At 49.5% G+C, this 16705-nt stretch overlaps 1 protein-coding gene across 1 annotated transcript in view; it reads right to left on the bottom strand.

The window, feature by feature from the left end:
* TFAP4 (transcription factor AP-4) overlaps positions 1-15158 on the bottom strand; it is a gene marked incomplete at its 5' end in the record, with an annotated part of 22077 nt that extends 6919 nt beyond the window's left edge. Inside the window, 4 exons of the mRNA XM_019540158.1 lie at positions 5289-5426; positions 8969-9139; positions 10074-10172; positions 14973-15158. Of these exons, the coding sequence (XP_019395703.1) occupies positions 5289-5426; positions 8969-9139; positions 10074-10172; positions 14973-15158 (594 nt within the window). The remainder of the gene's footprint in view (positions 1-5288; positions 5427-8968; positions 9140-10073; positions 10173-14972) is intronic.
* Between the last annotated feature and the right edge of the window lie 1547 nt (positions 15159-16705).

The raw sequence follows: 16705 nt of genomic DNA, 5'->3' as shown, positions 1-16705 counted from the left end.
TCCAGCCCCCTGCTCATTCCCCTGCACTTCTCCAGCCTCAGGAGGCTGGGGAAGAGCAGGAGAACAAGCAGGAGGCTGGAGAGAATAGGAGAATGAACAGGAGGCTCATTCCCCCCACCCCTGTTGATTCCCCCAGCTCCCCATTAGTTCCCCTGCTCCCCATTTGTTCCCCCCATCCACCATTCATTCCTCCTGCCCCCTGTTCATTCCCCCACCTCCCTGCTTGCTCTCCCAGCCCCCCCCCACACTCACTGGCAGTAGCAGAGAACAAGGAGGAGGCTGGAGAGAACAGGGGAAGTCTCCAGCTTATCTCCAGGGGCTTGTCTCCAGCCTCGGGGGAGCAGGGGGCCGGAGACAGCAGGGGAACGTTTCCGAGGTTGTCTCCAGCCCCCTGCTTCTTCCCCTGCTGCCTCCAGCCTTGGGAGAGCAGGGGACAGCAGGAGAATTCCTCTGGGGCTGTCTCCAGCCCCCTGCTCATTCCCCTGCTGTCTCCAGCCTCCTGAGGCCCCTCCTCCAGCCCCCCAACCCCCTGCTTACCTGGCAAAAGCTGGGTCTGGGCCCCTGCAGCTTAAACCGCTGCCTGCCCAGCACAGGCAGGCAGCATGCTTTAGGAGCAGGGACAGGGCCAATCATAGAGATGCTCTGGTACTCCACCAGAGTGTCTCTGAAGGACTGAGCCTCTGGTTGCCTCAGGACCTGTTTTTTTCCCCTGGGTTTTCGTTTGACCCCTGGATGTCCAGGGGTCTAATTTTGTCCCCGCACTGCAAATGTGCAGCACAGGGAACATTTGTTCATTTCTGGAGTACCTTTTACCTGCCTCAAAGGGGTTTGAGACCAGGCAAGAGGCATGTGAGTGCTCGTCTGGACACACCCCCTGACATGTTTGGTCATAGGAAGGAACATGCAGGACTACTCATGCAGCCTATAGAGCAACACAGCTCAGATTCTTCTTTGAGGCTGCAAGTCAGCCACTTGAATTTCCAGGCAGCTTTGTTCTGAGTAGTAGCTACCAGGTGATACACTCCCCAAGTACTAACGTCACCCCCAGCTCCAAGGATGGCAATGGGGCATTGGAGAAGACACAAGAAAATGAAACCACCGACAGAAATCTGAAGCCACGATGCAATCCAACAGCATCAGAGGTTTGGGGCAAGACCCAGCTACTTCCTCACCTTTATGGGACGTTCCAGGAAATAGCTAGTTATCAGGGACCTCAGCTCCAAGACTTGCCTGACCAAGATAACTGATATCACACCAGGTACCTTCAGTGAGGTGATGCAGAGAGGGAGATATCCAAGGCAACCTGGAGAACCTGGAGCTCCAGCTCCAAGGAACAGAAGGCCTTTCCCTGGGTGGAAGCACTCAAGTTCCTAAGGACTTAAAGATTCCACTCGCATGTAGGGATAGGAGGTAGGTACAGCAGTTGCAAAAATCCTTTACAGCTGCCAGGAACAGCTATGGATGAGAGAAGTCTGGTGTGTCTAGCACCAGACAGGATACACAGTCAAGACTTTGACCTTCAGTTACTTGGTACCATTCGGCACTTTCCTAGTGGAAGCCATTCTGGATTTCAACAGCATTTCCTTAATTTACTCAGATAAACCTAAATCCTCCTGACCAGAACTGGAAGTTATAATGTAAAGTGAAAGGACTCCATCTGCATAAACTCCTCTGCTACAAAGTTAGATAAGAGATCTAATCTGAGTGGAACAGAAGTGAATAAATCATTTTGGGCCAGATCCAAAAAACTGATAATAAGAGAACTAGTCCTGCCATGTCCTAACCAAGATCACTGTACCAATGTTCTGTCAAGTCATCCTCAGACTTTGGAAATGAAAGGAAGCAAAGAAAGGTATGGCCTGGCATAACTAGCGCTTAGGATCCCTTGTGTGTTTGTTGGGGTGTGGAGACATGAGGCAAAACAGTGCCTGTTCAAACTTGTGGCAAGCAAGTTGACATCCTGCTGATCACACCTGCCAGGACAAGCCACAGACCTTGAGCAGCTGATGGCTCCAATTTACATCTTGAGAGTCTCATCAATGACTGTGGTAGGTTTTTTCCCCCCCACCTCTGAACTACCCATTAGACCTAGAAATGCCTAATAATTGGCATGTGACGAACAAGTCAGGTTCCAAATGCATCCAGTTATCTGGATGTTGTCTCCAGCAGTCCAGGGCATTTTCTCTGCTCTAGGCTTATATTTGTAGCAGAAACCTCAAGCAACCCCCAAACAGGAATGCTGGAGAAGTTAAACCAAATCCCCCTTGAGAATCCAGTACCAAGGAAAATATCTTCCATGCATCAGCCACAGCAGGAGCCCAGAGGTATGGGAGAACCAGAATACCCTTCTCTCTTTCCAAATATACAGTCTAAACTTAATTTGTTGCAATTTCTAGCCATTGCTAGTGTCCTACTCCCTGCAGTGAAGGAAAAAAGTTGTTCTCCTCCTCTATGGAAGCCCTTCATATAGTCAAAGACTGCTATGTTCTCTCTTTTGCAAGCTGTACATGCTTATTTTTCCTCCATCTCTCCTCATATGGCTTCCTTCCAAGCATAGAGTCCAGAATGCACACAATATTCTAAGTGAAGCCTACCCAGTGCTAAGCAGAGTGGCATTATTACCTCCCATCTTATAGCTAATGTTCCAGTTGATGCAGCCCAAAACTGCATTCACTTTTTTTGCAGCTGCATCACGCTCCAGAATTCTATTAAGTCTGAGAGCCACCAAGACCCCAGTTGTCTCCTGTTCTGTATTTGTGTTTTGATTATTCTTCCCCAGGTCTAGCCCCTTGCATTTGTTAGCATGGGACTTCATCTTGTTGTTTCTAAGCCAGGTTTCCAATCTATCAAGATCCTTCTGAATTCTACTCCAACCCTCCCGTTTGTTTGCAATCTTTCCCAGTTACATGCCAGCTGCAAAACTTGCTTAGGAAGCTCTTGACTCCAGAATCCAAGTTATTAATACATAAATGTTACCAACTTTATACACCTAGGTTTAAGCATTACATGGAGGAAAAAAGGGAAGCAACAGAAATAAGTTTGCTGTGCCTGCTGTCAGGCAGAAGTAAGAGGGAAGACTAAGAGAAAGCCAGGTTCAAGGGAGACTCACATGCTTCTTAACAGCCCATTAGCAGTGAGCAAGACTTCCAGTGTGGCTGTGAAGGCTGAACATGTAGCATTAAAGAGAGAGAGAGAGAGAGAGACATGCATGATCATGGCAACAAGACCCGCAGTGCACTCAGCGTACTGCACCTGAATGGAGTTCAATGGAAGTGGTGGTGGGGCCTATATGCATCCTTGCCTCATTCAGCTCACAGCTGCAACAATGCATATCTAGAGAAACTGATCCAATGGGTAAGTCCAAAGTATACCAGTACCCCCTTACCTGGGAGCAAGGTGAGAAGCTACAGCCAGTGAAGGAACAGCAGGGGTGAATGCAAGCACCTTAGAACAAAGATGTCTGCATGCCAAGACAGCAAAGGAGCGCCGTATGGCTGATGATCCAGGTTTTTAGCCAGGGCACCTGTGCTTCTGTGCCCAGACCAGCACTCCAACAATGCAAAGGACCCCAGCATCACATGCTACGAAGGACAGGCACCAAGGAACAGAAACTTCCAACAGGCATCCCTGGGACCACAAGGTCTGTGGAGGACAAGAGTGAAGACCCACAAAAGTGGCCTGCTGTTGTGAGCTCCTTTTTGGCTGGTGAGGAGCCAATGGCAATGGATGGAAAGCAGGACAGACGTTTGGCAGAAGGTGGCAGGAAACAGCCAAGGAGGCCCTGTCCATGCCCTACTCCATTTCCACTGCCCTTACAGTACTAAGTCTTCAAGGATCTGGGAGTGTCACTGCCCAGCAAGCAGGAACCAAAACCCAGTGAGGATGATCTTTAGAGTCTTTAGGGGAAGTTTTATTTTTGACCCCTGTCCTACATCCAGCTCCTCCATTGCTAGGGGATTTCAACAACCAGTGCCCCATTCTCTACATCCTGCCCAGCCAAAGCTCAATGAGGCGGGGTCTCAGCAGAGACCGTACTGCATACAGTTGTGCAGTTCAACAGGACAGTAATACCCAAGGCCGGAGGAAGTTGCAGTTCAGCAGCAACTTTAATTCTGGCACTTCCTCAACTTCCGAATACCAAAGCACATTAATGGACAGAATTTGGCCAACAGTGAATTTGCCTTTCACCAGGAGAGCTGATATTGCTTTTTCCCTTGGACAAGATATTTGACTGGGTGGTTACGGCCATGGATAATGTACAAAGTGTACTGCTAATTGGGGAAGGGGGCTGTATCTGTGGATGGCCGAATGCCAGTTCACAGTAGCGTGAGGCAAAGAAATTCCTGAGGGAACCAGCCAATTGAAGGCATGAGTGGGACAGCCTTTAGGTTGCTTGTGCAACCACAACCCAGGTCAGCCATGTTGTAAGCCACCCTGCAGATGTCCTGGGTGGATGATGTGCCGGGCCACAGTCCAGTTCCTAGTGGACAGATTTCTGCATTAGAGAAACCAAAAGGAGTAGTCATTGCTCCTTCCACCAATCACAACCTTAGCAGAAAAGCCGAGAGTAAACTCCCCTCATTCTGCTAGAGAGCTTCTCTCTAGGGGAGCACCGAGGCAGACTGATAATGGGGTGTGGCAAGAAGGTTTCAGCCAGCCATGCACTAAGAACACACCTTTGAGGCCAAGCAGAGCTGGGCATCATGCTCCATGGTCCACCTCATGCCCAGATTTGTGTTAAGATCCAAGTCCTTTTCCAGGCTGACAGCATAATAACCTATGCCACCCTGAAGGGCTACATGCCCACAAGAGTTCCAGCGTGACCTGAACGCTACTTAAGAAAGCAGCACAGAGTAGCCCCAGCTGATGGACGGAGGATTAGACAAAACTGCAAATTGTGGTCTTCTTCCTCGCTTGTCATTGCTCAGAAAACCACTGCCTCTTAGTGGCAGCAGACATCAGTCTGACAGGGTCAAGGTCCCCCCAAGACTGCCATAGTGTCTTAAAACCCAACTGGGGATGTAAGAAGTCTATAGGCCTAGGCACTCAGCCCTCTCCTTGAGCATAGAGCACTGTCAGTACCAAGCCCTCAGCCCCAGCCAGCCTGAGGAACACAGAGACTGAGGTATTCTTGGACGGTGCCCTCAGGCTGCTCCCACAGGACCCTTACAGCACATAAGGCTGAGAGCCTGACAAGACATGGAACTTCACTCCAGATGAGCTAAGCTAAATGCCATCCCCTAGTGGGTGGCATGGTGGAGTCAGGGAGCAGGGCTCAGCACACTCACTTGAGTTCGGATCTGCTGCTCCCGTTCCAGCTTCTCCTGGTGCAGCAACCTCACCTGTTCCTGCTGCTGCTGGAGCTGCACTTGCTGGGCAATCACCTTCAACTTCTCAGGGTACATGTGGGCCTCCAGGGTCCGCACCTGCCAGCCAGAGAGAAGCCAACATATTGGTTGTAGAAATGGAGCATTGTCTCTGCTTACCAGCACACCCCAAAGCCATGCGTCAAAGAACATTCCAATGGGATTAGTAGAAGCTTGAAAGATCTTGCATGGGCGCATCTGGGTCCTCCCAGCTCCCAACCCCAAACACTCTGAAGAGCTGGAGCTCAGCTTTAGCAGTGGCAAAAGTATTCAGCCACTGTGAGAGCTACTAGTTACCTCTGCCAAATTTAAAAGGGTACTTTCCTGTGGTGAAGTGGTTTAGATGCACAACAAGAGGGCACAGGTGGTCTACACCCTGCCTAACATGCTCCAGTGATGAGGAGACACCCAAAAAACAGACACCAAAGAATACTTTTCCCCAGCACCAGATCCCAGGTGGTAGAGAGGAAAGGCAGTGAGGCTGAACAGGGGGCACGTGCTTGTGATAGACTTCCAGGGGCCCATAAGGGAATATGTAGTTGAGGGTGGATCTGTTAGAGGATCAATTAGATTACATTGCTGTCTGTGCTCTGCTCCTTCCTTGGTCACAGATGGGTTCTGCTGGAAGGAAGAAACTATTAAATTTCCCACATACACTAAATTAAGCAAATTAGATTCCCAGCAAATGTCCTCCACTGAAGCAACAAGTGCTAAGCTGCTTGCTTCACATGTCTGTACCAATCTGATTAAAGCTCCATCCTACATGTAGCATGCCACTACTACAAAGCAACTCAGGAAGACAACTCTTTCTGCTTTCCTCCAGTGGTGGGAGAGGGAAGTTACTTTCCTGCAATGCCACTTCCATGAGATTTGTGCTCTCTAATATACATACAAAATGAGCAGAATACAATGTGCCTGAATGGGTTTATATACTCTAAGAACAGAGGTAGCAGAACAGACTACAGGCAAGGCACTTGCCCTCTCTTTGGGGGAAAAGGAAAATGAACACTTGACAGACAGCAGATCTAAGTTGGACATTAGAAAGAACTTTGTCACAGTCAGGGTTGCCAGAATCTGGAATGGGCTTCCAAGGGAGGTGGTGCTCTCCCCTTCCTTGGGGGGCTTCAAGCAAAGACTGGACAAGCACCTAACTGGGGTCGTCTGACCCCAGCACTCTTTCTTGCCCAAGGCAGGGGGCCAGACTCAACCTACTGAGGTCCCTTCCAATCCAAACTTCTATGAGTCTTCAGCATATTGTATCCTTAAAGCCTTTGCATCCAAGGGAACAAGTAAGTTAGAAAGACAACTTCAGACATAAGTATTATCATCAGTAATAATATACTATTAATAAAAAAAATTAAAGTAAGGGACATCTTGAAATGAAACAGGGATTCTTGGGGTCATGAAGCCTTGAACAGAAGAGCTCTAGAGGCTGAAAGGTTACCCTGTCCTTAGAGCAAGTCAAAGCAGCAGGCAGCACACAGGAAGAAGAGGCCAAGACAACACTTTACAGAACACCAGTGATAAAATCATTTGAGCCTGGCCAGCCTTCCAGTTGCAAGCCAGCCAGCTCATGGCACTGGGAAATGCAAATGGACACTATTCAGACATAGTGCTCATGGCAACAGCACTGCTCAGTAAATTGGTTGCAACAACAGCAAAAAAAGTCAGGTGAACTCTGAGGACTTTCGTCTGCTCAAAGCAGAAATCAAAGATTGTGCAAGGGGACAGCGGCTTGATCATGGTTTGCTTTCAATAGCGACCTTCGCCACCATGACTGCATGGAGAGGTGGAAGAAACACAGACCTAGGAACATCTTGAGGGGAGATGACATTTTTCATTTACCACTTGAAGGGGTGGGGTCTATGTATATATTTTCATATCAACCCACTATCAGCTCATCTAAAACTACATACGTAGACACAACAGCTCTATTAGACAGGACTTGTAGCCAGGTAACTGCCTCTTCTCTTAAATGTGGTCCTCCTTTTAGAGTGCCAGATTGGCTTTGAGCCAAGTCAGCCATCTTGAACACCTTCCATAGGAAATAGGGAAGAAGGAAATCCTTGCCTGAAGGGTCAGAGACTTGCTGCTCCTCACAGTGGAAAAGCTTCCAGTGTTATAGGATTCCTCAGGCTTGCCTCAGTCCAGAGAGCAACACTGAGTAAACCAGGGCTCCACCGGCTCTCAGCCAAGCAGTTGCAATAACATACGTGAAAAATGCCTGGAAGCAGACAAGAAAGGAAACCTTGGAAGAGCTAGGATCATTTGAGTGCCATTGTAAAGCACATGCTGGCACTCAGAAAAGGTGTCCCCTTGGCCTTGAGTACACGAATTCTAGAAGGGAAGAAACCTTATGGCCTTGATGATGAGCTGCCTGGGGTCAGGAACCTCAGAGTGAGAGTCCCAATGTCTCCATCATCACTGTAGAGAGGTTCTACCTTAATCAGGTAAGCTACAGCTCAGCACCCAGGCTTCAGGTCCTACAGACTTAAGCGCATCAAGGAGCTAGTGCTTGGCTACAACAGGACCGGATCTGGGAGCTTTACTAGACCCCTGGACCTAGCAGCTCAGGGCCAGCACAGGAGCACCTGCTAGGAGTTCTGTGCTTAGCTAACTCAAGCTTGCATTTCAGGGTTTTACCTCTAAATGGCTCTGGGCTGACCCATGCTAAACTATCCCATGTCTCCCTGAGTACCCCTAAGAGGCTTGTGAGGTGCCCTAGGTTTCAGTTTCTGGAGGAACTCTGTCAGCTGATCCCCTGCCTATCCATTACAGCCTATAGCTACAGCTCAAACAACATGGACATCCAATACAACACAACCCTGCCACAGACAGCTGACCTGAAGGACCTGCCTTTTTTTGCCTTCCAACACATACAAAGAAAGAGTGCATCAGGGAACAAGTGCCTCTGGCAAGACTGAGGCTGCAGCACCGAGGCAGACACTTCACAGCCTAGACAATGGGCAGGGGAAAACTAGAGACCGTGAAGAGGGCTGTAAAGAAACGCCAAGTCTGGAGCTGCTTCAGGGAGGCATCATCAGCAGGGCAACATTTACACCAAGCCAAACAGAGTATAGTGTCCAGCTGGGGGTGTGGTTTGCATGCTGCCCTGGCACCACTGTCCTCAGACACCCAAACAGCTTCAGAGCTGCAGGGCTTTCATGGAGACCAAGACAGAGGAATCCTAGCAAATGCCTGGCACCTCTCAGCAGTTAACCCTGGGCCTGTGCCATCTGCCATCATCCACTAGGGGGTGCCATAGGGCTGAGGATGCCCCACACCCTACTCCTGGGAGCCAATGGGTGTTCAGCATTTAGAGCTGCCTCCCCTGAATGCTGGCTCTACTAGTGAGGACAGGGAGCACGCTGGGACCCTCACCTCCCTCTGCACTGTACCTGCAGTCTCCCAGGCTCAGGCTGCAGATGCCCAGACACCAGAGGTTGACAGAGGCACCACCCCCATCCCACACTGGAAACGTGCTGCATCAAGAGGACAGCACAGTTCTCCTTTCTTCACCTGCTTGTATCAAGGCTAGGGACACTGTGGGCCCAAATGGAAGCCCTATGACTCCCTCAGTGCATCCCTCAACCTAGACTCACCTGCTCTTCCAACATCATGCGGACTGAGCGCTCCTTGTCTAGCTGCTGCCGGAGCTCAATCATTTCTCGGCGCAGATCCTCTGCCTTCTCATCCTCCCAGATGTCTGGCGAGCCGATACCCTCATCCTTGTCCTCTGCCCGCCGCCGCTTAGGGGAGGAGCCGCTGAACTCCTGCCAATCAGAGTTGGAGGCATCAAACTCCAGACAGCACAGTGATAGCAATATGCATTAGCAATCAAACCCTGCAGTGCTCTAGAGCTCTCGACTCCAGAGACTCCAGCACATGCTATGAGTAGCCCCACTAAAAAAGCAACCACCTCTGGAGTGGAGCCCAATGGTGCACAGCCACATAACACAAAGGGTATGGAACTGCAGGAAGATCCGAGGGAACTTGGTGCCGCTGCAGCAGTGCTGGGAGAGGAGACCCAGAAAGACCCAACCGATTGGCTTGAACCCCCACTTCCCATCTGAGCAGGTTTTGATAAGGCCCAGTCTCTTTTTCCAGAAGAAAGGTGCCGATCAATAAGTCCAAGGAAATTCACAAGCAAGCACTCTCTCCAAAAGGAACTCAGCCTTTGAGGGGGCCGGGTCATTGTGAATTTCACAGTCCTCAGTAATTTTTCTGCAGGACAGAAGCAGCAGAGCTCAGACATCTGGGCTGCATCCGTCAGTATCACCCAGCCAGACAGGAGGGGGCACCATGGTCCTAGAGATGCCATGGAGTGTTCTACCAGGGCCTGGTGACAGCCAGACTTGTAAAAAAAAAAAAGATAGGGATTGAGAAGCCAGGGAGGGAAGAAGCTTTTGCCCAGCTCTGTCCCGTCACAAAGATCTGAAGCAGGAAGCCCCAGGTCAGCATTTCCTTCCCTGACCTAAAGGAGACCTAGAAGAAGCAAGAGGCCTGCCTGGCCTAGCCCCGAGTACAGCACCACTAGGTGAACCAGAGAACTAACACCATTCCACTGGGCCAACAATGCTGTGGGGGTAGGGAAGGGCAGGCAACAAAAGCAGCCAGGACAGAAACAAATACTTCACATGATGACAGGGAGTTGGGGGTGGGAGCAGGACTGGGAATGGAATGACAAAGGAAGAGCAGCTGCATTACCTGGATGAACCTCTTGAGCTGTGTGTTCTGCTGCAGTAACCGAGTCTTCTCCTGCTCCAGTGAGAAAATGTATTCAGCTGTTTGCTGGAGAATCGCCGCCTGGGGAGAATCCCAGAAGACAGGATAAGTCAACAGGAAAGGGCAGTTTGTTGAGCTCCACAATCTGGACAGAGTTGGCAGATTTTTCCTGTGCCTCTCTGGACAGAGCCTGTTAGATGCCTGCCTCCTTGCACCAAAGGGCAGCTGGCAGCAAGGAAGGCAGCAGCCACCCTGCCCAAGGCCAAACCACACCAATGGCAGAGTTGAGACAACAGCACCAGAAACTCAGACCCTACAGCCAAAAGTGCTCCCCCTCCAGGCTCCAGCTAGAGACTCAGAAGGAGATTGCCCAACACAAGGAAATGCACCCTTGGCTTAGCTTGGCATACTGGTGAAGAGCAAGTGTCCTTCCCAGTGGGAGCCTCAGCTCATTCCAGATGTGCCTCAAGTCTGCTTCTCCCTCTCTGTGAATTGGGCTAGATAACGTGGACACACTCCACACAGCCCCCTCACATCAGCCACTGGTAACACCCCCAGCACGCTCAATACACTCCACTTGCAGCAGGCAGGCCAGTCCCTGCCCAGGAAGGCAACCATTTATGGCAGAGGGTTACCTGGTGGGCTACCTGCAGTCGCAGGAGATGCTTGACCTCTGCCAGTTGCAAGTAGACAAATTTCCAAGTACCATCTCCTATTGCATTTGGCACCAACCAGCCCCCTCCACAGAACAGAATGAGCTAAAGTCCCTACCCCCTCATCCATGGGCAGGAGGCTCTGCCAGTCAAGTTGAGGCACAAGGGGCAAGGCAATGCAGGAGACCCTTCACATGGTTCTCTGTTTTGTGGGTGGAGGGAGAACTGTACCCAAGGAAAGGCAAGTGTCCCACATGCACCTCCTCCCCAGCATGCCGTTCTGCCTAGGAGCTTCAGTCTGAATCTTCTCCTAGTGCCACTCAAACACAGAATCATAGAAAATTAGAGTTGGAAGGCACCTCGGAAGGTCATCGAGTCCAACCCCCTACTCAAAGCAGGACCATCACCAACTAGATCATCCCAGCCACAGCTTCATCTAGCTGGATCTTGAAAACTTCCAAGGATGAAGATTCCACCACCTCTCTGGGTAACCTGTCCCAGTGTTTTACTACCCTCCTAGTGAGAAAATTCTTCCCTATATCTAACTTAAACTTCCTTTGCTGCAACTTGAGATCACTGCTCCTTGTTATACCATCTGCCACCACTGAGAACAGTCTAGCTCCATCCTCTTTCAAACCCCACTTCAGGTAGTTGAAGGTTGCTATTAAAACCCCCTCTGTCTTCTGTTCTCTAGACTAAATAAGCCCAGTTCCCTCAGCCTTTCTTCAGAAGTCATGTGCCCCAGCCCCTGAACCATTTTTGCTGCCCTCCATTGGACTCTCTCCAATTTGTCCACATCCTTTCTGTAGTGGGGGCCCAGAACTGAACACAGTACTCCAGATGAAGCTTTGCCAGCACTCAAAGGGGAATAATCACTTCCCTTGACCTACTGGCAACACGCCTACCAATGCAGCCCAGTATGCCATTAGCCTTCCTGGCAACAAGAGTACACTGTTGGGACATACGCAGCTTATTATCCACTGTAACCCCCAGGTCCTTTTCTGCAGAGCCACTGCCCAGCCAGTCACGCCCCAGCCTCTACTGGTGCATGGGATTGTTCCATCCTAAGTCCAGGACTTTGCACTTGTCCTTGTTGAACCTCATGAGATTCCTTTTGGCTCAATCCTCCAATTTGTCTAGGTCACTGAATCCTAGCCCTACCCTCCAGTACATCTACTACTCTCCCCAGCTTGGTGTCATCTGCAAACTTGCTGAGGGTGCACTCTATGCCATCTTCCAGGTCGTTGATGAAGACATTAAACAAAAACAGCCCTAGGAGTAACCTCTAGAGCACCCCACTTGATACTGGCTGCCAACTAGACATCAAGCCATTGATTACTACTCTCTGAGCCCAATACTGCAGCCCATTTTCTATACACCTTACAGTCCATTTATCCTGCCCATACTTCTCTAGCTTGCCTGCAATAATGTTGCGGGAGACTATATCAAAAGCCTTGCTAAAAATCAAGGTACGCCATATCCACTGGTCTCCCTCCATCCAGAGCCAGGCATCTCATCATAGAAGGCAATCAGGTTGGTCAGGCATGACTTGCCCTTGGCGAATGCATGCTGACTGTTCCTAATCACCTTCTCCTCCGAGTGCTTAGAAATGGATTCCTTGGGGATCTGCTCCATGATTTTTCCAGGGACTGAGGTGAGGCTGACTGGTCTGTAGTTCCCTAGATCCTTCTTTTTCCCCCTTCTTAAATATGGTCACTATGTTTGCCCTTTTCCAACCATATGGGACTTCTCCTGATTGCCATGAGTTTTCAAAGATGATGGCCAGTGGTTCTGCAATCACATCAGCCAACTCCCTCAGCATTCCTGGGTACATCCCATCCGGCCCCATGGACTTGTATATGTCCATCTTTTCTAAATGGTCCCTAACCTGTTCTTTTGCCACTGTTGGCTGCTCACCTCCTCCCCAAACTGTGCTGCCCAGTGCAGTAGCATGGGCGCTGACCTTGCCTGTAACAACCGAAGCAAAAGAGGCATTGAGCACTTCAGCTGTTTCTGCATCCTCTGTTACAAGGTTGCTTCCCCCATTCAGTAAGGGACCCAAGCACTTTCCCTGATCCTCCTCTTGCTACCAACATACATGTATAAATCCTTCTGGTTACCCTTCACATCCTTTACTACCTGAAACTTCAAATGCACACATGTCCCAGCAACACGTTCCTGGCTCCTTGGGGGTTCAGGCTGTCAATTGCCACAGAAGCAATGCAAAGGGTTAACAACTCCTGTGGAACTTCAGTGCTGGCAGCTCCCACTGTTCAAACCCATGATTCACAAGTGTCAGGTGTAGAATCAAAGCCTTGAGTCCCTGTGGCTCCAAACAAGATCTTCTGAGTGGCACTCACAGCATCAGGAGAAGACAACACTGCTAATTCTACCTGCCAGAACTATTGTGTGTTGAGCATGAGAAACAAGAAATTCTTCAGTCAAAAGGGAACAGGGCAAACCCAGCAGGCTGAAGGTCACAGAACCCACCTAACTCTCCTGGGCTCCTCAGTGTTATCCTGGCAGAGGCTGGGTAAAAAAAAATCAGCACTTAATCAGCTTCAAGGAAGCGCTAATGCACTTAACTGTGCACGCTGAAGCCAGCTTGCTTGTGGGAAGCTGCCAGAGCATCCCCTAGTAAAGGAGATCCCTGTGCTGTAAAGCCCAGGTATTCTCCAGGAGAGCAGAGGTTCTGTTCCATTGGCCTTGCAGGAGACAGGAAAGATTCTCAGCCCTTGGAAATGCAAGACACAGAGGGAAGAAATCCAGTGCATGCCTTCTTCAGCAGAGCTCAAAGCCTGCTGCGTGTAAAAGTCAGTGCAAAGGTTCTCCACACTCCAGTGCAAACTCCATATCCCAGAGCACACAGCATGGCAATGCAAGGTGCCTCTGAGGTCAAGTCCAGTTCTCTGAAAGAGAAGGCACCAGATCAGACAATCTCTTCCACACCCGAGTTCCACCTGGGAAGCATTTAAGTTTCTTGCCCCTCTGCTCCCACCAGAAGACGACTAAAGGGCATTGCTCCTCGGACTGCTGGAACCTTCCTTTACTTGCTAGCCCATTTTCATTGGGAGCCAGTTACTCTTACACCAGGACTGCCCTTCAGCTTAAATAGGACTTTTCTCTCCCCACTATTTACCTCCATCTCCTTCTGGAGGCTCTTAGCTTAGCAAAGTGAAAGCTGAGGTTGTCTAAGATAGACTCTCCATTCCCCTGATCCTCACAGCAGCCCCTCTCTGCATCAGTCCACTGTGAATTCATCTTGCCTGCACATGTGACCCCAAGCTGTACTCCAGCTGCGGCCTCACCAGTGCCTTGTACAATGCCATTAAGACTTCCTTGTATCTACTGCAGACATCTTAAATTCCATTCTACGATATGTGTGACTTTTGCAGATCCATATCACATTGGTAGCTTGCGCTCATCCTGAATGACCAGCACACTCAGTTGTCTCCTCCATAAACTGATGAGTCCCACAGCTGGCAAAAGAAGTTATTTGCATTATCCTGCCACACCTTCACACTTCTCCAGGATCTAGAAAACTTTTCCTCAGCTCTGCAAAGAACAGGGAGTCTGTGGAACTCACCAGGGCAGAAACAGAAGTCCTGTAAAAAAAGTGCATATATCCCCGGCATTCTGTGGCTATTAAGGTTTCCATGGCCTGTGCATTTTAGCAGCTTACATGCAACACACAAAGCTCCATGGGCACAGATACATCAGTGATACCAGCTTCACTAAAAGCACTACTTTAAAAATTAAAATATTGGGAAGCATGGCAATGATCATCTACACCCAAAAAGGCCAACCCTTTGCTCAATAACAATGACATGAAACCGTGCATAGTTGACAACCTTGACTAACCCACGTCCACTTTATAACTCTTAGTATATAAACCACTTCTGTGCTTTTTTAACTAGATACAAGGATGATGCTATATCTACCTTCGTTGTTATTTCAGTGCTCAGGTTATTTATCATCCTATTTTAATTATGGAGTTGATATCGAGCTACAAACATGCACATAGTTCAGGTATGGGTATTTTTATTTTATGAACTGGAAGCTGAAGTCTTCTGAATGAGCCCACTGCATTCATTATTTTACCCAGATCCACAGGGCTAAGAAGTTCTTTCCCAAGTGACAGAATGACCCCATGCTTTGGAACAAAGATGTCACTAGGGGTATAACTAATGATGCTGACAGACCAGGCAGTCTGCAGATCCCACCTCACCTTACTGAGCTTCTCCCCATCTGTGTGTGGAATGAGGGTTTTCAGAGACTGGAAGCCGGCATTGATGCTCTGCATCCGCCTTCGCTCGTTGCTGTTGGCTATCTCCCTGCGTATCCGTCGCTCCTGGTCCCGCTGGGTCTCCGGAGTCAATGGGATGTTAGCCAGGCTGCAAGGGAAATCCACAGCAGGTTAGAAAAGAGCAATAACCAATGCCCAAGACCCTACCTCCCACTCCTCACTGCAGAGGGCACCACTTTAACATACTGATAGGATACTAGGGAGGGGCTTCTTCCCAGCCACCACCTACTTTACAAGGGCTGGATTAGGCACCAAAGTTCAGGGAGCTGTACTTTCTGACAAGGACCAATGACTGTTCCTGCACTTCCCCTTCTACACTTCAGATCAAGAGCCCTTATGCCAGACACTGATCATATCCTAAAAGTACACCTGGAGTCAGGAGGGTGAAGGAGTCATTTCCATGCTGGTTTCTGGCAATTAAGAGGAGCTGGGTGAATACATCTAGAACTCACTTCCTATTCCCTGCCCAAGGTATTTCAGTTCAGTAAGTGAATGTATGTAACCACAAGTTCAAACTACTGAGTTTCACTGACAATAAGAAAACTAGCTACTTTCAGCAACAGTGATGTGGACTGGAAGCCAAAACAAACTGAAATAAGCCTTCATCCCAGTATGTTCTTGAACCCCAACCACTTCAAGGGGAGAGAAGCTAAGCTTGGAAGGACTTCATTGAAATCTAGGATGCTGAAGAAGGTGGTAATTCAGTAGGTGGACCTTTTGCCAATGGAAGTGCAAACAAAAAACCCCAATGCCCCAGGAAAGGGAGAAGAACCCTGGGCATTTTCAGAAGAGACATTAAATTACGGGCTTTTCCACCACAAAGCCCAGGTATGCCTTGTAAGCAGAGGACAACCCCAGTCCCTTGGCGGATTTCTGGCTTGGGAATCATGTTAAGACTCTTGAGTCAATTTTAAGTGACTACAGTAACCTTGATTTCCTGTAGAGTCTCCCACATGCACTACTGCCTAGTCACGGAGCAGTTGGATCAACCCCTCTGGAGACAAATGGGAAGAGACAGGATGTGTTCTCCTCTCTGTTACAGTTGAGAGAGCGGCACTTACCATGTGCTTGGCTGGTACCCCACTGCTTCTATCCCCCAGGTAGATAGGAACAGTAGCAAGGAGAGGGGTTGGGCAGCAAGAAGGCTGGACTCAGGATTAAGCAAGTTGTTTGGGCAGCAGTGAGTAGCTTGGGCTCCTTACATTCCCTCCCAAGTTCTCCACTGCAGGAGAAAGACTCAGCAGGCATCTAAGCTGAGGTCCCTGCAGGGCTGGCCTGTGTGTGTGGCCCTGGTAGGATCAGATGAGAGTCTCCCTCCCCCTCCTGCTGATAGCTTCCAGATGACAGCTCCCAGAGACAGCCCCCACCCCACCCAAAGCCACAGCTCCCGCCTGCTTCCTGCTGCCTCCTCTGTGCATTCTGTTCCCAAATTATCTGGCAGATTTTGCCAGGAAAACACCTCCCAAACCAAATGCCACCATGCAGCTACATGGAGGTAGGAAGGAATATTAGGATCAATAATTGCAGGGGAAGAGGAAGGGAGTCTGGGACTGACCACGACCACCAAGTGTGTTTTAAAGAGCATCAAGCCCTCTATATTCTCAAGAGAGCTCAAACATTTTTACATATGTTCTATTTTCCTACTCAGGACAGGT

The sequence above is a fragment of the Crocodylus porosus genome, unplaced genomic scaffold (assembly GCF_001723895.1).
Source record: "Crocodylus porosus isolate Cpor-Errol unplaced genomic scaffold, CroPor_comp1, whole genome shotgun sequence".
Classification (NCBI taxonomy): Eukaryota; Metazoa; Chordata; order Crocodylia; family Crocodylidae; genus Crocodylus; species Crocodylus porosus.
Note: the sequence above shows the minus strand (reverse complement) of the source record. Positions and strands in the feature narration are given on the sequence as shown.